Genomic DNA, 20,305 nt, shown 5'->3' with positions numbered 1-20,305 from the left:
CAAGGTGAAGATGGTCATGTGAAAAGCACAGATGAAAACATGAACTAGGTCATGAAGGTGAAACCTTGCAAACAGTAAAGAAATTGGTTTGAAGTGACAACGTAATAAAAAATATTAAAAAATAAAAGTGGAAGATTTTTAAATTGATATAATGATCGGGGGGGCATACGGGGTATATATATATATATATTAAAATAGTAATTCTCTCCATCCAAAAGACGAGTCATGTCCATGCGTCCTAAACAACAACTCCACATTCTTGTCCCGTGTCATCGTGTGATCACAGAAACAGGTGACAGTATAATTATAGCTGCTCACATCATTACGTAAGTGTTGAATAGTAACCACCAAACAGCACTAGCCAGCACCGAGGGCAAATGGTTCATATAGCAACTTGTAATAATAATGGCTCAGGCTAAAATAAAAACATAAGCTGCTAGTAAGAAGAATGAATTGCATTATTGTTACTTGTCACTACCATCTGAACAATGACGAAATATATTCCGACTGCAATCAGGGGGGGTACAATCATGACAGCACATTTCTGAAATCTTGGTTCCAAGAAAAAAAAATGTGGTCATTTTTTTATTTTTAACATCTGCTGTTTATGTATAAAATTGTTCCACTAAATGTACATGCAAGGAAATTATCTCACTCGAGTGACAACTCAAAACCATAAAAAGATATGGGCTTGCCACAATGTTATTGCCGTAGGGATGGGGAAGGGGCTGATCACGTTATTTGCATTAATTCAGCTCCTGCATTTATGTATTTTACAAAGCACTACATTAATCCATCAGCCTTGTATAAAAATGACTTCAAATGGGCTGCTTTGCTAATACGTGTTTTTGTTAATAAAGATTGTTAGTAACAATAATAAATAATAATATCTGTTTGAGAAAAGGGATACAATTGAATCAAATAGGCTTATGTCAGAGCACCTTACACCCTATTGAAATATACATGAGGTCTAAGATCTGAACAACAGAGTAGTAATGTCAACAAGCTCGAAATCTGCATAACAGGATATTCTAGTCACATTCACTTTCTTTTACAAGGGAAAATAAACTAAAATAACATTCCTTAAAGCTTCAATGAGAATATGTTTACAGTTGTCCTGAAGAAAACATAACTTGTGGCAGATGGTAACTTTTATTTGCTCAACAAGTATTCATTTTATTTATAGCTTGGAGATGGACAAAAAGGTGTGCTCAAACTTACAAAGTGAAGTGAGAGATCAATAATGAGAAGTGCGTCTGCACTAAATAACAGTAGCAATGGGACCAACTTATAGCTGTGCATGATTCACTGGTTGTCGTTATGGGGTCATCTTTCACAGGACTAATAAATATGAGTCATAAATGTTGATATACATGACTCATTGTACACCTTTATTTACCAACATGGAAAGTAGTCATAAATACTGACTGACAAACACTTAGGTCCCTCATTCAAAAGTCACCATAGTAGGAGTGACATTATGGAAATGCATAGTTCATCTCTGACATGTGAACCTTCTGTATGTTGATCAAATACAAATACAATTTGAATATCTATAATGACTTGAGAACTGAAAAAAATATATTAAAAGACAGCATAAAAAAAAGCTGGCAAAGATAGCAATGCTACTTACGTATAGGAGAAAGTGAATTGTAAGTTGTCTTATTACCTAAAATATAATGCTTATGAAAATAATAAACAGCACCTGCACTCTTTACGGTGATAGGAGTCCAACAGGGATCACAGTAAAAAATACGAGTCTGGTCCTTATTATCAGAGGATACAAGAATACAAGACGCATACCAACTGTTTTAACTTTATATGTCAACCATATAAACAGTACTTCAGTATTAGGATACCGATAACTGAAAATACAGAGGGACAGAAGTAAAAAGAGGAAAGGTGATAAGCGAATACCAGGGAGAAAAAGGGGGAGGGAGAAGAGACAAGCTCTGCTTTTAAGCGCTTAAACACATATATAAGTATTTATTCATATTTCTCATATTATTCAGTATTAAAGAATAATTGGAATCTTAGATATGATATATACACAACGGACAAGGAGCACTGCGTTTAAGAGCTTACACGCTTACACACACCAGTATTTATGAATATTAAATATATTATTCAGTATTAACTGATAATTGCAATCAGATATATTTATAAAACACACACCATACAAGGATGAGCTCTGCCTTTAAGAGCTTGGATACACATATATAGTAGTATTTATTAAACATTGCCATTATTCTTTGATACTGAATAATGTTAATGTTTCATATATATATATTACACACACACAATATATATTTTAAATGCCATACAACAAGGAGAGGTGTTGTGCTTCCCAATCTCATTAAAGCATCTGACACTGAGTAAGCCCTTTGCTGTGAAGAGGGGACTTTGGACACACTGCGCAGCGCGGAACATGGGGGCGGGGAGACCCTCTAAACAGCAGATAAACAAACACGTACAGGAAGGAGAAGGCAAACAGAGGGGAGGGGTATCTCCTAACCGGGAGAGACGGGGGGTAGGGGGGTGATCTCCTAACCAGGGGGGGAGGGGGTGTGATCTAACCGGGAGAGAAGGGGGGAGAGTATCTCCTAACCGGGAGATGGTGGTGGGGGGGTGGGGGTTATCTCCTAACCGGGAGATGGTGGCGGGGGTTATCTCCTAACCGGGAGATGGTGGTGGGGGGATGGGGGTTATCTCCTAACCGGGAGATGGTGGTGGGGGGGTGGGGGTTATCTCCTAACCGGGAGATGGTGGTGGGGGGGGTGGGGGTTATCTCCTAACCGGGAGATGGTGGTGGGGTGGTGGGGGTTATCTCCTAACCTGGAGATGGTGGTGGGGGTTATCTCCTAACCGGGAGATGGTGGTGGGGTGGTGGGGGTTATCTCCTAACCGGGAGATGGTGGTGGGGGTTATCTCCTAACCGGGAGATGGTGGTGGGGTGGTGGGGGTTATCTCCTAACCGGGAGATGGTGGTGGGGGTTATCTCCTAACCGGGAGATGGTGGTGGGGTGGTGGGGGTTATCTCCTAACCGGGAGATGGTGGTGGGGTGGGGGTTATCTCCTAACCGGGAGATGGGAGGGGGGGTTATCTCCTAACTGGGAGATGGGGGGGGGTTATCTCCTAACCGGGAGATGGTGGTGGGGTGGGGGGTATCTCCTAACCGGGAGATGGTGGTGGGGTGGTGGGGGTTATCTCCTAACCGGGAGATGGTGGTGGGGGTTATCTCCTAACCGGGAGATGGTGGTGGGGGTTATCTCCTAACCGGGAGATGGTGGTGGGGTGGTGGGGGTTATCTCCTAACCGGGAGATGGTGGTGGGGTGGGGGTTATCTCCTAACCGGGAGATGGGGTGGGGGTTATCTCCTAACCGGGAGATGGTGGTGGGGGTTATCTCCTAACCGGGAGATGGTGGTGGGATGGTGGGGGTTATCTCCTAACCGGGAGATGGTGGTGGGATGGTGGGGGTTATCTCCTAACCGGGAGATGGTGGTGGGGTGGGGGTTATCTCCTAACCGGGAGATGGTGGTGGGGTGGTGGGGGTTATCTCCTAACCGGGAGATGGTGGTGGGGTGGGGGTTATCTCCTAACCGGGAGATGGGGGGGGGGGTTATCTCCTAACTGGGAGATGGGGGGGGGGGGGGGTTATCTCCTAACCGGGAGATGGTGGTGGGGTGGGGGGTATCTCCTAACCGGGAGATGGTGGTGGGGTGGTGGGGGTTATCTCCTAACCGGGAGATGGTGGTGGGGGTTATCTCCTAACCGGGAGATGGTGGTGGGGGTTATCTCCTAACCGGGAGATGGTGGTGGGGTGGTGGGGGTTATCTCCTAACCGGGAGATGGTGGTGGGGTGGGGGTTATCTCCTAACCGGGAGATGGGGTGGGGGTTATCTCCTAACCGGGAGATGGTGGTGGGGGTTATCTCCTAACCGGGAGATGGTGGTGGGGTGGTGGGGGTTATCTCCTAACCGGGAGATTGTGGTGGGGTGGTGGGGGTTATCTCCTAACCGGGAGATGGTGGTGGGGTGGGGGTTATCTCCTAACCGGGAGATGGGGTGGGGGTTATCTCCTAACCGGGAGATGGGGGGGGGGGTATCTCCTAACCGGGAGATGGGGGGGGGGGTATCTCCTAACCGGGAGATAGGGGGGGGGTATCTCCTAACCGGGAGATGGGGGTGGGGGGTATCTCCTAACCGGGAGATGGGGGTGGGGGGTATCTCCTAACCGGGAGATGGTGGTGGGGGGTATCTCCTAACCGGGAGATGGTGGTGGGGGTTATCTCCTAACCGGGAGATGGTGGTGGGGGTTATCTCCTAACCGGGAGATGGTGGTGGGGTGGTGGGGGTTATCTCCTAACCGGGAGATGGTGGTGGGGTGGGGGTTATCTCCTAACCGGGAGATGGGGTGGGGGTTATCTCCTAACCGGGAGATGGTGGTGGGGGTTATCTCCTAACCGGGAGATGGTGGTGGGGTGGTGGGGGTTATCTCCTAACCGGGAGATGGTGGTGGGGTGGTGGGGGTTATCTCCTAACCGGGAGATGGTGGTGGGGTGGGGGTTATCTCCTAACCGGGAGATAGGGGGGGGGGTATCTCCTAACCGGGAGATGGGGGTGGGGGGTATCTCCTAACCGGGAGATGGGGGTGGGGGGTATCTCCTAACCGGGAGATGGTGGTGGGGGTTATCTCCTAACCGGGAGATGGTGGTGGGGGTTATCTCCTAACCGGGAGATGGTGGTGGGGTGGTGGGGGTTATCTCCTAACCGGGAGATGGTGGTGGGGTGGGGGTTATCTCCTAACCGGGAGATGGGGTGGGGGTTATCTCCTAACCGGGAGATGGTGGTGGGGGTTATCTCCTAACCGGGAGATGGTGGTGGGGTGGTGGGGGTTATCTCCTAACCGGGAGATGGTGGTGGGGTGGTGGGGGTTATCTCCTAACCGGGAGATGGTGGTGGGGGTTATCTCCTAACCGGGAGATGGTGGTGGTGGGGTGGGGGTTATCTCCTAACCGGGAGATGGGGTGGGGGTTATCTCCTAACCGGGAGATGGTGGTGGGGGTTATCTCCTAACCGGGAGATGGTGGTGGGGTGGTGGGGGTTATCTCCTAACCGGGAGATGGTGGTGGGGTGGTGGGGGTTATCTCCTAACCGGGAGATGGTGGTGGGGTGGGGGTTATCTCCTAACCGGGAGATAGGGGGGGGGTATCTCCTAACCGGGAGATGGGGGTGGGGGGTATCTCCTAACCGGGAGATGGGGGTGGGGGGTATCTCCTAACCGGGAGATGGTGGTGGGGGGTATCTCCTAACCGGGAGATGGTGGTGGGGGTTATCTCCTAACCGGGAGATGGTGGTGGGGGTTATCTCCTAACCGGGAGATGGTGGTGGGGTGGTGGGGGTTATCTCCTAACCGGGAGATGGTGGTGGGGTGGGGGTTATCTCCTAACCGGGAGATGGGGTGGGGGTTATCTCCTAACCGGGAGATGGTGGTGGGGGTTATCTCCTAACCGGGAGATGGTGGTGGGGTGGTGGGGGTTATCTCCTAACCGGGAGATGGTGGTGGGGTGGTGGGGGTTATCTCCTAACCGGGAGATGGTGGTGGGGTGGGGGTTATCTCCTAACCGGGAGATAGGGGGGGGGTATCTCCTAACCGGGAGATGGGGGTGGGGGGTATCTCCTAACCGGGAGATGGGGGTGGGGGGTATCTCCTAACCGGGAGATGGTGGTGGGGGTTATCTCCTAACCGGGAGATGGTGGTGGGGGTTATCTCCTAACCGGGAGATGGTGGTGGGGTGGTGGGGGTTATCTCCTAACCGGGAGATGGTGGTGGGGTGGGGGTTATCTCCTAACCGGGAGATGGGGTGGGGGTTATCTCCTAACCGGGAGATGGTGGTGGGGGTTATCTCCTAACCGGGAGATGGTGGTGGGGTGGTGGGGGTTATCTCCTAACCGGGAGATGGTGGTGGGGTGGTGGGGGTTATCTCCTAACCGGGAGATGGTGGTGGGGGTTATCTCCTAACCGGGAGATGGTGGTGGTGGGGTGGGGGTTATCTCCTAACCGGGAGATGGGGTGGGGGTTATCTCCTAACCGGGAGATGGTGGTGGGGGTTATCTCCTAACCGGGAGATGGTGGTGGGGTGGTGGGGGTTATCTCCTAACCGGGAGATGGTGGTGGGGTGGTGGGGGTTATCTCCTAACCGGGAGATGGTGGTGGGGTGGGGGTTATCTCCTAACCGGGAGATGGGGTGGGGGGTATCTCCTAACCGGGAGATGGTGGTGGGGGTTATCTCCTAACCGGGAGATGGTGGTGGGGTGGTGGGGGTTATCTCCTAACCGGGAGATGGTGGTGGGGTGGTGGGGGTTATCTCCTAACCGGGAGATGGTGGTGGGGGTTATCTCCTAACCGGGAGATGGGGTGGGGGTTATCTCCTAACCGGGAGATGGTGGTGGGGGTTATCTCCTAACCGGGAGATGGTGGTGGGGTGGTGGGGGTTATCTCCTAACCGGGAGATGGTGGTGGGGTGGTGGGGGTTATCTCCTAACCGGGAGATGGTGGTGGGGTGGGGGTTATCTCCTAACCGGGAGATGGGGGTGGGGGGTATCTCCTAACCGGGAGATGGGGGTGGGGGGTATCTCCTAACCGGGAGATGGGGGTGGGGGGTATCTCCTAACCGGGAGATGGGGGTGGGGGGTATCTCCTAACCGGGAGATGGGGGTGGGGGGTATCTCCTAACCGGGAGATGGGGGTGGGGGGTATCTCCTAACCGGGAGATGGGGGTGGGGGGTATCTCCTAACCGGGAGATGGGGGTGGGGGGTATCTCCTAACCGGGAGATGGGGGTGGGGGGTATCTCCTAACCGGGAGATGGGGGTGGGGGGTATCTCCTAACCGGGAGATGGGGGTGGGGGGTATCTCCTAACCGGGAGATGGGGGTGGGGGGTATCTCCTAACCGGGAGATGGGGGTGGGGGGTATCTCCTAACCGGGAGATGGGGGTGGGGGGTATCTCCTAACCGGGAGATGGGGGTGGGGGGTATCTCCTAACCGGGAGATGGGGGTGGGGGGTATCTCCTAACCGGGAGATGGGGGTGGGGGGTATCTCCTAACCGGGAGATGGGGGTGGGGGGTATCTCCTAACCGGGAGATGGGGGTGGGGGGTATCTCCTAACCGGGAGATGGGGGTGGGGGGTATCTCCTAACCGGGAGATGGGGGTGGGGGGTATCTCCTAACCGGGAGATGGGGGTGGGGGGTATCTCCTAACCGGGAGATGGGGGTGGGGGGTATCTCCTAACCGGGAGATGGGGGTGGGGGGTATCTCCTAACCGGGAGATGGGGGTGGGGGGTATCTCCTAACCGGGAGATGGGGGTGGGGGGTATCTCCTAACCGGGAGATGGGGGTGGGGGGTATCTCCTAACCGGGAGATGGGGGTGGGGGGTATCTCCTAACCGGGAGATGGGGGTGGGGGGTATCTCCTAACCGGGAGATGGGGGTGGGGGGTATCTCCTAACCGGGAGATGGGGGTGGGGGGTATCTCCTAACCGGGAGATGGGGGTGGGGGGTATCTCCTAACCGGGAGATGGGGGTGGGGGGTATCTCCTAACCGGGAGATGGGGGTGGGGGGTATCTCCTAACCGGGAGATGGGGGTGGGGGGTATCTCCTAACCGGGAGATGGGGGTGGGGGGTATCTCCTAACCGGGAGATGGGGGTGGGGGGTATCTCCTAACCGGGAGATGGGGGTGGGGGGTATCTCCTAACCGGGAGATGGGGGTGGGGGGTATCTCCTAACCGGGAGATGGGGGTGGGGGGTATCTCCTAACCGGGAGATGGGGGTGGGGGGTATCTCCTAACCGGGAGATGGGGGTGGGGGGTATCTCCTAACCGGGAGATGGGTGGGGGGTATCTCCTAACCGGGAGATGGGGGGGGGGGGGTATCTCCTAACCGGGAGATGGGGGGGGGGGGTATCTCCTAACCGGGAGATGGGGGGGGGGGGTATCTCCTAACCGGGAGATGGGGGGGGGGTATCTCCTAACCGGGAGATGGGGGGGGGGGTATCTCCTAACCGGGAGATGGGGGGGGGGTGTATCTCCTAACCGGGAGATGGGGGGGGGGGGGGTATCTCCTAACCGGGAGATGGGGGGGGTATCATCTCCTAACCGGGAGAGGCGGCAGATCTCGCCCGTCCCACTGTATCCATGCGAGTGGCTATATAAAGTAGCGATACCCAGCGCTGCGCTAGGTAGAGATAAGCTGATCCCGGCTGCCTCCACCCCTCTCTCACCTCTGCGGGTACGAGCTGCCTGTCCTCGCCGGGCAGCATCTCTGAGGGGGGACGGGAAGGCCTCAGGCGGGCCGCCGCAACATAGTGAGGACCCGGGGGGAGAGGAGGGGAGGGACGTTCCGTGGAAGCCCGACAGAGACCGGAAGTTGTTTCGGTTCGGTTGTGTAGTGTGTTGTTGTTGTTTTTTTGTTTTGCTCCTCCTCCTGGTGACCGACGAGTCACTTGGGGGAAAAAAAAACGGGCGCAGTCAGTGAGCGCTGCGCGGACCGCACTGCCAGGAACCCGACGCAATCAATGGCCGCCGTGCCTCTCGCGAGAGGGGAATGGGGTCACTTCCGGTCTGAAGCGCTCTCGTCACCATGACAACGCCAAGCCAGCGAGAGGAGCAAGATGGCGGCTGCCATTTGATATGGGGATCAGAGAGATACAGTAGGAGGGAAGATGAAAGAAAGGGACAGACATATACATTTGAAAGAAGTAAAACCTGTGACTATATGTACTATATTTAGAACGTGGATGAATATATATAAAAAAAAAAATAACACACGGCAGAAATTTGGGGATCCTGGTAGCATTCACAGTTCTTTAACCAGATGCAGACTCTCCAAACTGCACCATTTGTGGTACCAGACCCTCCAACATTCTGCGACGAATATAACATAGGTACCATTGTTCCTCTACTGGTGCCAGACGGAGGTACTTCCAAGCAATCCCACTGGAAGTCCCATAACCTATGCATCTTACCACACTCAAAAACACTCTCTGTGTAATAGGTACAGCTAGTCTTACAGAAGCCAAAACACATGTAGCGTACCTGCTAAGTAGGTGCAGTTGGAGGGTATGCAGGAGTACCTATTTCTGCCTGTGTGTGAGACCTGTGCAGAGCTTCACTGCCTATCTCTTATGGTTGAGTCCCCGCTGAGCTCGCTGAGTGGGCGGCGCTTGGCGCGGTTACTTGCATATATATATACACAAGTTCTGGCTCATGCGATGCGCGCATGCGCGGGCACACACGCTCGGCGCTTTTGTAAATAACATTTTTAAACTTTCCCGCTTGCTCAGATAGCTAGCAATTGCGCCTCCCCTCCTCCCCCCAGCGCGCGCGCCCGCAAGTTGCAGGACACCCGGCGCTCATGCTCTAAGCATGAGCGCGCTCAGCGCCAGCGGGGACTCAGCCTGAGGCTCCGAAACTCTAGTTAATTACAGCAGCTTGAAAATCAGTGACTGGTTTCATAAATGATCAGCAGCTTATGGGGAAGTTATTACTACTTGTATGTATATATTAATATATGCAAATACGTAAAAAAAAATATTTGTAAACTGTTCTTTGCATATAATAAATTGCATGTGTCATGGGGCCTTTATAGGAGGTGCTAACTTACTCGTAAGGCTCTGATAATCTCACATTGACACAGGAACTAAAGTGTACTGTACCTAATTTCATGTATCCAATGTTGGAGGGTCTGTGGATAGTGTCGCCACCACGCTTTATATAGTATATAGTTATTAGTAGTCTGTCTTTTTTCATAACTTTTTCCTTGCAGTGGCCCATCAGTGCACAATATTTCGGGGGCACCGCCACTGCTCCATCAGCTAAATATGTAAAAACAGTTACAACCCTCCAAACTATACATTATATACCTTATCCACACAGTTAATCCTTCCCCTCTTTCTCTTTGCGCCAGAACTCTCTTTATGACGTCAGGTGAATATTGGCATATTCCCTTACTTTGCATATTATGTCATCCATGTCAACAAAGATAGTACCCTCTATACGGCAGCGTAAGAAAGATGTGTAGTGAGAAGGGATTCATGTGTTCACCACAATTCGATACAAAGTACTGTATTCATCTCCTACATTACATGTATCTTTACTTGAGCAAATGCACACAATGTAATTATATTATGGCACATAGTCCCAGATATAGTCCCAGATCCACAAAAGGATGCTAAGCTTTAGCCCTTATGGTTAAGGGGTTACCAGTATCAGTACCCAACAAGATTAGAACCCACAACTCTGCCAGGGCAGCAGCTGTAGCATTGAACTAAAGCAAATACTGTGAAATTCCACTGTTGCATATCTCTCAAGTCTCAGGTGTGCTCATTTTTATACACAAGGAACATTGAATTGACAAACAGAAAGTGGAAATTGATTGCTTTTAAAGCAACAGTACAACTTTAAAACTGTAAAAATCAAGACTTTGTCTGTCATAATGGCCGCCTTTCAGTTTAAATCAATCCTTCAGTCAGTGTAATTTAGCCGCTATAATGTATCCTTCTATTACTAAAGTAAGTATCTATTGTTACAGTTTGCAGCTCAAACTGCTGGAAATATTGGCAATAAATTATCACAAACACGAAAGTGTTGCAAATATCTTGCACTGCTGGGGAGGTGGGATAAATCCCACAATAGATATCAAAGGATGCTTTCAAACTGATAAAAAATTGCATTAAGAGTTGAATTTAAAAAAACAAAACTATTATTGAATACTACAGAACTTTTTATTTTAAAAAAAGCATATAAGATTTCAGATGTTTTGCTGCTTTAAAGGAAGCTAGGGGAGGGGCTACATGTGTGTGAGTAGTAGAGCGGGCTACATGTGTGTGAGTAGTAGAGCGGGCTACATGTGTGTGAGTAGTAGAGCGAGGTACATGTGTGTGAGTAGTAGAGCGAGGTACATGTGTGTGAGTAGTAGGACGGGCTACATGTGTGTGATTAGTAGCGCGGGCTACGTGTGTGAGTGGTAGAGCGGGCTACATGTGTGTGAGTAGTAGAGTGGGATACATGTGTGTGAGTAGTAGGCGGGCTACGTGTGTGAGTAGTAGAGCGAGCTACATGTGTGTGAGTAGTAGAGCGGGCTACATGTGTATGAGTAGTAGAGCGGGCTACATGTGTGTGAGTAGTAGAGCGGGCTACATGTGTGTGAGTAGTAGAGCGGGCTACATGTGTGTGAGTAGTAGAGCGGGCTACATGTGTGTGAGTAGTATAACGGGCTACATGTGTGTGATTAGTAGTGCGGGCTACGTGTGTGAGTGGTAGAGCAGGCTACATGTGTGTGAGTAGTAGAGTGGGATACATGTGTGGGCTACAGTCCTGTTTTTTTGGACTTTGTCCCTGGTCCCAACTTTTTTTTGAAAAAAGTAAATTTTTTAAGCGCTTGCCAACCGTGCATGCGTGATCGGCATTTGTTGGCTGCGTGTGAGCATTCACAGCTGGTAAGCGTCGATTGCGCATGCACACGTGTGGCTGGCAAGTGCCGATCACGCACGAGTTACTTGAGTGGTTTAATAGGGATCTAGTGTATATAGTTTGGTTCAATAATCATCCCTGACAGTACTACTCTAGCTAGCCATTATACAGTATTATTAGGTTTGAGCAGGTATTTCTTTCTCTCACACAGTAATTAACATACATGCCTGCGTCTAAAATTTGCCAGCCTAAAGACTATTTTCACAAAAGAAACAGATATCTGTCTTTTGCACCTGTTAATCATGAAATGTTTGGCATCATTTGATTCGTCTCATTGCAACAGTTACAACTATGTATTTGTTATTCTTGCAAATAGGTGTCAGGCCAATGATATCTGATATTTAATATAGCCCTCAGACGAAGGCGACAGTGACGCAACGTCGCCTCAAACCAAATGCATTACCGCCGTCGCGTGCACTTATAGTAAGATCGACGCGACGGCTTGGTTCACTGGAAGTCATCTCAATTTGATTTTTCCAGCGACCGTAACCTGACATCACCATCGCTGGCACAATAAGCGTAGCCTAAGTGGTGACCTGTTCGTCACCTCTCTCTGTGATGCACAGGGGATATTTCAAGAATGTAAGGTTTTCTTTGAGGCTGACAGCCCAGGATCTGGGTTTTGTCTACAGCCTTTTAAACCAGGGTTGCGCAAACTTTTGAATCTGTGCCCCCTGCCTGCTCTCCCCCCCCCCCCTTACCTGATTGCCAGCATTTTCTGACGTCTCAACGTCATGTGACACCGCGGCGTTGTCATGCCATGAGCATATTGTAACGTGTGCTCACCACAAACAAGACTACACTGCGAGGCTGAGGTGGGGATGTATATAACCACCGCCCTACAACTGCGAGACCAGGTCCAGATTGCAGAGTCAGGGTCGTGTAGCCAGGTCAGGAGAGTTCGGGTAAGTCGTGGTACTTGCAGAAGTCAAGGGTTGGAGAGAGGAGAGTAGTCATAATCCGCAGCCGTAGGAGAGGAGAGAGCGGGAGTCCAGAAGCGAGCCAAGGTCCAGGGGCACAGAAGAGAGAAGTCCAGGTACGAGCAGGGGTCACAATGAAAGGTCAGGCAAGGCACAGTGACAGCAACAAGCAGCAAGCACGGGTACACAAACGAGTTTATGCTCAGCCAGTTTGTGGAGGACTGGTTCAGTACTTAAAGGGCAGACAGCCAATGGTAAAGGCAGCACACAGCTGAAAGAGAACCGCCCCTCAGACATATTCAGTCCACTGATAGGCAGGGGCGGGGAGAAGTGCAGGTGAGGAGTAATTGACAGCATTAACCCCTCGTGTACTTCTGGAAATGCGGCGCCATCGTGTATTGGAGACAGGAGTGTCCTCCGTTGCATCACTCAATACGTCACTGGTCCAATCCTCAGAGTACCCGTCCTCCTCTATCTCCAGTCGTGCCGCCGGCCTGACGAAGCTGTATGCCACAGCGAAACGCGTAGAGCCAACTCATCAAGCTGCAGCTGCTTTGAAGAGAAGACTCCAGACGTTTGTATTTTCCCGCGGATCCTCTCCCAGCGCGTCACAGTCTACCTCCACTGGATGCGGATAGACGCGAGAGGGAAGTGACGTCAGACGCTATTGCCGGCGGCACGACTGGAGATAGAGGAGGACGGGGAGACAACACTACAGTGGGCGCGAATATCGAGCGCTAAAGATACCTTTATGTGCATGGTTCTATTGTACAAAGTGTGAGTACATGTCTTAAACTCCTACCGTATATAAACCCTGTTTTTTGCAACCTGCACCATCGGGCTGTTTCTGCTTTCTGTCCACATATACCGTATTGGGACTCGAGTATCATCATCTCTGGATTATACTACCTGTGTGATGACCGAGTGGGGATAAAGTACACCTAAAAGAAATTTCAACACTCCCTTCCTATCTGACTGAGTCAGACAAAAGCGAATTTCCTTTATTGTTGCTGTAAGTAGGTTCTCCCCCAGAGCCAAGATTCACATCAAGTCTATATATAATCACAATACTGCACAATCATTGTTTTATATGTTTTTTATTTACATGGTGTATTCCTGACTGGATCGTTCACTTTCTACAACAAACCAAGACTGTACTCGTGGAAAATCTTAGCACATTTTCCTGGAAGGTTTGAGAAGTATCCTGTTGGGTAACATCTTTTATTTCACTTTTCATAGCACTGAATATTTAAAAGGAAATTGTGGCGCCTAGGCAAGTCATTTAAGTGTATAGAATTCTGCCCATGGCAGGAGATCTGTCCAATTGTCCTGAGCGTCCGAAATGAAACAGCGAATGAACTGCTCGAGGGATTGATTGGTCCGTTCAGTTTGGCCATTGGTTTGAGGATGATATCCAGAGGAAAAGTGAAGGGAAATGCCTAGTTGTTGGCAAAAGGCCCTCCAGAATTTGGAAATGAACTGGGAACCTCGGTCAAAAACGATGACTTGGGGTGTTCCATGAAGCCGAAAGATCTCCCTGATGAACACTTCAGACAGTCTGGAAGCGCTGGGTAGACCCTAAAGCGGGATAAAGTGCGCCTGTTTGGAGAAGCAGTCAACCTCCACCAGGATAGTATCCATTCCCTTAGAGCTATGCAGCTCCACGATGAAGTCCATCGAACGGTGAGTCCAAGGACGTTCCGGGATCAGGAGAAGTTGAAGAAGACCCAAAGGTCTATTGCGAAGCGTTTTATTCTGAGCGCAAGTGGCACATGCAGAGACAAAGTTCTTGATGTCCTTGTGCATACCTGGCCACCAGAAGGTCCGTTCCAAAAGGTTGATTGTCCTCGTACCTGGATGACCAGCTGTTTTGGATGCGTGACCCCATTGCATTACTCTCCTGTGAAAGGTAGGTGGCGTGAATAGGCATCCCTCTGGGACATTGAGACCCTCTGGGACAAGGACTTGAGCCTTTGAGATGTCCGGTAAGGCGTCGAAGGTGTTGGCTGAAAGTACACAAGCCAGGGGGTGTATAGTCTCCTGAAGATCTTCCGTCTTATCCTCCACCAGGAATTGTCGGGAAAGAGCGTCTGCCTTTATATTCTTAGAGCCAGGCATGTACAATATGACGAAGTTAAATCGAGAGAAAAACAAGGACCAACGTGCCTGTCGTGATCCCAAGCGACGCGCACCTTCAATATATAACAGATTTTTATGATCGGTCAGGATAGTGACGGGACTCTCTGTACCTTCAAGTAGATGTCTCCACTCTTCTAAGGCCATCTTAATGGCCAGAAGGTTATGATTTCCCACGTCGTAATTCAGTTCAGCTTTAGAATTTTTTTTTTTTAGAAAAAAAGGCGCAAAGATGAAGTCTGGCTTGAGGGTTCTTTCTCTGCAACAATACCACTCCGGCTCCCACATCAGAAGCGTCCACCTCGAGCGTGAACGTCAGTCCTGGGTCCGGGTGCACAAGGATAGGTGCTGAAACAAAGGCTTTCTTTAACTTTTCAAATGCCCTAATAGCTTCAGGAGGCCAGAGTGCTGGATCGGCTTTTTTGGGGGGCAAAGCCGTGATCGGCGTGACCACCGAGGAGAAGTTCTGGATAAATCTCCGATAATAGTTCGCGAAACCCAGAAACCTTTGTACGGCTTTGAGAGACAGGGGGCAAGGCCAAGGTGATTCTCTCCCAATCTTTGAAGAACCTGCTTCACTTGTCCCGGATGCTCATGTACAGTTTTAGAAAAGATCAAGATGTCATCCAAGTAAACAATTACGTGTTGGTTGAGAAGATCCCTGAAGATCTCATTCACAAAATCCTGAAACACTGCGGGTGCATTGCAGAGGCCGAAGGGGATTACCAGGTACTCGTAGTGACCATCCCGAGTGTTAAAGGCCATCTTCCACTCGTCTCCTTGACGAATTCTCACCAAGTTGTACGCTCATGGCAGATCCAACTTGGTAAAGATGGTGGCGCGCTGTAGTCTATCGAATAACTCTGAAATTAGTGGCAGTGTGTAGCGATTCTTATTCATTATCTTGTTGAGTTCGCGGTAGTCAAAGCAGGTCCTGAGTGAGCCATCCTTTTTCTTCACGACGAAAAATCCTGCACCTGCGGGTGACGAGGATTTACGGATGAAGCCCCTCAGGAGGTTTTTTTGAATATACTCCTTCATGGCCTTGGTTTCGGGAGGAGACAGCGGATAAGAGCCTCCTCTTGGAGGGATGGCGCCAGGCAAAAGATCGATGGGACAATCATAGGATCGATGAGGTGGGAGTTCCTCGGCTTGGGCCTTGTAGAAGACGTCCCAAAATTCCTTATAAATATCTGGTAGTTGCGCTTTAACCTGCTCGGGTAGCGATACCCCCTGCTAGACCTCTGAAGGGAATCAGACACTTATCTTGCCATTGGGAACTCCAGTAGATAGGTATGGACTCCGTCCAATCAATACGGGGTTTGTGTATCTGGAGCCAAAGTAGACCCAGAATTATGTCTATAGACGGCATATGGATGGCGTCCAGTTGTATCCTCTCAGAATGTTCCTCGCCTACCTGTAAGGAGATTGGTACGGTTTGCAAGTTTATAAAGGCGGGTTGCAGTGGGCGACCGTCTATAGCTTCAAGTCCTACGGGGCGATTCTTGTATATTAGGGGTATCTTGTTCCTCTCGGAGAACCCTTGGTCTATGAAGTTCCCCCCTGACCCGGAATCCAGAAAGGCCCGTGTAGTGGTTCAGAATAGGACAATGGGAATGAAAATCCTGGCAGAGTTTGGGAGGAGATGAAGATAAGGTTCCCAGCGTGATCCTCCTGGCTCTCACTGGGCTTTGGCGTTTCCCGACTTTAGTGGGCAGGCGACTACAAAGTGTCTGGTTTCACCACAATACAGACATAGGCCTGCGCGACGTCTGTGTAGTTTTTCGGCAGCTGATAAGTGGGTACCTCCCAACTGCATAGGCACCTCTACGACCGGAGTTGAAGGATCCACAACTCCTGCAGGACAAGTAAGGAATGATTGTGCACCTCATTGGCGTCTCCCTCTCCCAATCCTTCTCTCTTGAAGTCGTTGGTCCATGCGTATGCATAGGGCCAGGATATCCTCTAATCCAGTGGGGCGCTCTTGAGCAGCCAATTCGTCCTTAAGGCCCTCGGACAACCCTTGCCAGAATGCTGCAGTCAAGACCTCGTCATTCCAGCCGGTCTTGGCGGCGATGGTGCGAAATTTGACCGCGTAACGGGCCACAGAACGGTTACCCTGCAAAATATTTAAGAGAGATGAAGCAGCGGTTACCTTGCGCCCTGGGTTATCAAAGACTCTCCGGAATTCCTTGGTGAAGCGGTTAATATCACAGGTCAGATCCGGTCTTTGCTCCCAGATAGGTGAGGCCCATGCCAGAGCATCTGTCAATAGTGACACGATATATGTCACCTTAGAGCATTGAGAAGGGAAGCGGAATGCTAAAAATTCAAAATGGATGGAACATTGATTCAGAAATCCCCGACAGCCCATGGGGTCACCTCCATAACGATTAGGGGTAGGTAACGAGGCTCTGAAGCTGGGGTCAATGGGATGGGAGCAGGAGCAGCAGCTGCTTGTGGAGCAGTGAGAGAAGAGAGACATTTGATCGGGTCACTACTGGTTTGTACTGAGCGTTGGAGCAGTTCCATTCACTGGTCATTTTGTGCCAAAAATGTCTCCACTTGTTTGAACATACCGTCGTGTTCATACAATCGTTGACCCACCTCAGCGGGGTCCATGTTTGTTGGGCTGAGCATATTGTAACGTGTGCTCACCACAAACAAGACTAGACCGCGAGGCTGAGGCGAAGATGTATATAACCACCGCCCTACAACCGCGAGACCAGGTCCGGATTGCAGAGTCAGGGTCGTGTAGCAAGATCAGGGTAGGAGAGGTGGGGTAAGTCGTGGTACTTGCCGTAGTCAAGAGTTGGACAGAGGAGTGTAGTAATAATCCGTAGCCATAGGAGAGGAGAGAGTCCAGAATCAAGCCGAGGTCCAGGGGCACAGAAGAGAAGTCCAGGTACGAGCAGGGGCCACAACGAAAGGTGAGGCAAGGCACAGCAACAGCATAAAACAGCAAGCACGGGTACACAAACAAGAGTTTATGCTCTGCCAGTTTGTGGGAGGACTGGCACAGTACTTAAAGGGAACACAGCCAATCGTAAAGGCAGTACACAGCTGCAAGTTAAAGAAAGAGAACCGACCCTCAGACATATGCAATGGCCGGGAGCAAGTGAAGGTGCGGAGTAATTGACAGCATTAACCCCTCATGTAGTTCTGGAAATGCGGCACTGCCGTGTATTGGAGACAGGAGCGTCCTCCGTTGCGTCGCGGAAGGCGGTGAGGGGGCGGAGCTTAGGTCCGGTGTTGGCAGGAGTATTGCAGTGCTCACACGCAGTGCACGCGCGAGGGGCATCACCCAATGCGTCACGGGGGCGGGGCCAAGGTCCAATACTCACAAGCAGAACGCAAGACTCGGGATGGTTTATAGCGAGAAATTAGGGCTGTGATGTAAGGAGTGGGAGGATCACCAAGAAGCCCCGCCCCCGTCACTCATCCCGCGACGTCACGGGTGACGTGCACCAATCACAACCTGTGCGCAGGCGCCGCACCGCTAGGAGAGGAGACACCGCAGGGCCTGCCTCCAGGACGCCGCATGAACACAGGCACTCAAGGGGTTAATGCTATCCATTATCCCACAGCTGCTACTGACTCCGCCCCTGCATATCGGTACACAGCATACCTGTGATTACTCCTTACCCTGCAGCTGTGGGTTGCCCTGCATTCAATACTCTGCAGCTGTGTGCTGCCTTTCTATTGGCTGCCTGCTCTTTAAATGCTCAGTTAGCCCTCCTCCATATTGGCTGAGCATAAACTCTTGTCAGTGTGTGCTTACCTCAAGCCAGTGTGTGCTTACCTCAAGCTTCCAGTTCCTTTCACCCCTGCTTGTGCCCAGACTCCTGAATTCTCTGACCCTTGGACCACGGCTATGGACTCGACTAATCTGATCTCTCTCTATCCCCGGAGCCTTCTCGTCGACCACGGCAAGTACCTCAACTAACCTGACCTCTCCTACCTTGACCCGGCTTCACGACTACCACTCTGCTCTCCGGACGTGTCAGCTCGATTGTTGGTCGGTGACTATCAATATCCCCACCCCAGTATCGTGGCCCCGCCTTGTTGGTGGTGAGCACTCGTGACAAGGAGGAGCAGAAGAGTGTAAAGCTTTAAAAGTGAAGAGAATTGAGTGTGTGATACAGGGTTTGATAGGAAGCCAGGAGAGGGATTTCAGCAGGGGAGACGCTGAGACAGATTTAGACAATAGTAGAGTGATTCTGACAGCAGCATTTAGGATAGATTGTAGGGGAGACAGGTGAGAGGCAGGAAGGCCAGACAGCAGGAGGTTACAGTAGTCGAGACGGGAGAGAATGAGGGTCTGTGTCAGAGTTTGCAGTCGAGCAACAGAGGAAAAGGCGTATCTTGGTAATATTGCGGAGGAAAAAAACAACAGTTTTTTGCTACCTTTTGAATGTGAGAGAGGAGTCAAGTGTGAGCCCTAGGCAGTGTGCTTGGGTGTATGATAGTACTTACAACAGTAATGTGGAAGGAGGAAGTAGGGCCAGGTTTGGGAGGAACTATGAGGAGCTCTGTTTTTGCCATGTTAAGTTTAAGTCGGTGGAGGGCCATCCAGGATGATATCGCACAGAGACATTCAGTAACTTTACACTCCTCTACAGCAGGTGTAAGGTCAGGGGTAGAAAAGTAAATTTGTGTGTCATCAGCCTAGAGGTAATATTTTAACCCAAGAGATGTGATTAGGTCACCTAGAGAGAGTGTGTAAAGAGAAAAGAGAAGGGGTCCCAGGACAGAGCCCTGGGGTACCCCCACAGAGAGATCAATGGAGGAGGAGGTATTAGCAAAAGACACTGAAAGTACAATGGGAAAAGTAAAAGGAGATACAGGATAGAGCTTTGTTACGAATGCCAAGAGTATCGAGAATGAGAAGAGGGTGGTCCACAGTATCAAATACTGCAGAGAGGTTGAGTAATATGAGCAGAGTGTAATGACCTCTGTCTTTGGCAGCATGGAGGTCATTAGTTATTTTTAGGGAGGGCTGTTTCAGTGGAGAGAACAGTGTGGAGGCTAGATTGTAGAGGGTCTATGAGAGAATATGTGTTGAGAAAATGGAGCAAGCGAGAGAAAACAAGATGTTCAAGGAGTTTAGAGGCAGAAGGCAGGAGGGAGACAGGTCAATAGTTAGAAAGACAGGAAGGGTCAAGCTTGCTGTTTTTGAGTAATAGTATAACTGTTGCATATTTGAAGGACGATGGAAAGGTACCAGAGTAGAGGGAGGTGTTAAAAATGTGTGTGCGTGTAGGGATTATAGTAGGAGCAAGAGGTTTTAGGAGTTGGGAGGGAATGGGGTCAAGAGGGCAAGTGGTAGAGGGAGGAGAGATCAGCAACCACACATCTTCTGTGACAGCGGATAAAGAGTCAAGGAACGACTGAGTATGCTCCTCAGGTATTTAATTTAAATGCCTGAGAGAAGAGCGCGGACCCTTTTTAAGCAATGCCCCCCCCCCCTGAAAATCCTGCATCCCCCAGTTTGCGCACCCCTGTTCTAAACGATACATATTTAACTTTTAGTGGGCATCAGTGATAACCCCCAGGTTAAGACATATTTTAATCCCATCTCTTGCAACACAGATGTTGACTCAAGATAAGCTCAGTCCTTAACCCAGGTCTGCCTTGACAGACCATAAAAACAATTCTTGTATTTTTACACAATTTGTAAACAACGTTAACCCCTGTAGCACCAGATTGATTA

At 50.3% G+C, this 20,305-nt stretch overlaps 2 protein-coding genes across 5 annotated transcripts in view; one reads left to right on the top strand and one right to left on the bottom strand.

Moving 5' to 3' along the window:
- USP47 (ubiquitin specific peptidase 47) overlaps positions 1 to 8,598 on the bottom strand; it is a 56,532-nt gene extending 47,934 nt beyond the window's left edge. For all 3 annotated transcript variants that reach the window (XM_075567113.1, XM_075567110.1, XM_075567112.1), the window contains exon 1: positions 8,287 to 8,598. Coding sequence is in view for 2 of the 3 variants with exons in the window: in XM_075567110.1 (XP_075423225.1) it covers positions 8,287 to 8,325 (39 nt within the window). In the remaining variant the exon portion in view is untranslated. The remainder of the gene's footprint in view (positions 1 to 8,286) is intronic.
- Positions 8,553 to 20,305, top strand: part of LOC142464057 (uncharacterized) — a 28,995-nt gene continuing 17,242 nt past the window's right edge. Inside the window, exon 1 of one of the 2 annotated variants that reach the window (XM_075567115.1) lies at positions 8,553 to 8,763. The gene's annotated coding sequence lies outside the window, so the exon portion shown is untranslated. Of the gene's footprint in view, positions 8,764 to 9,901; positions 9,992 to 20,305 lie in introns of those variants that run through there. The other variant, XM_075567116.1, reaches the window with a different exon arrangement.

This window comes from Ascaphus truei, chromosome 12, assembly GCF_040206685.1.
Source record: "Ascaphus truei isolate aAscTru1 chromosome 12, aAscTru1.hap1, whole genome shotgun sequence".
Lineage (NCBI taxonomy): Eukaryota > Metazoa > Chordata > Amphibia > Anura > Ascaphidae > Ascaphus > Ascaphus truei.
This window is presented reverse-complemented; position numbering and strand designations above follow the sequence as displayed.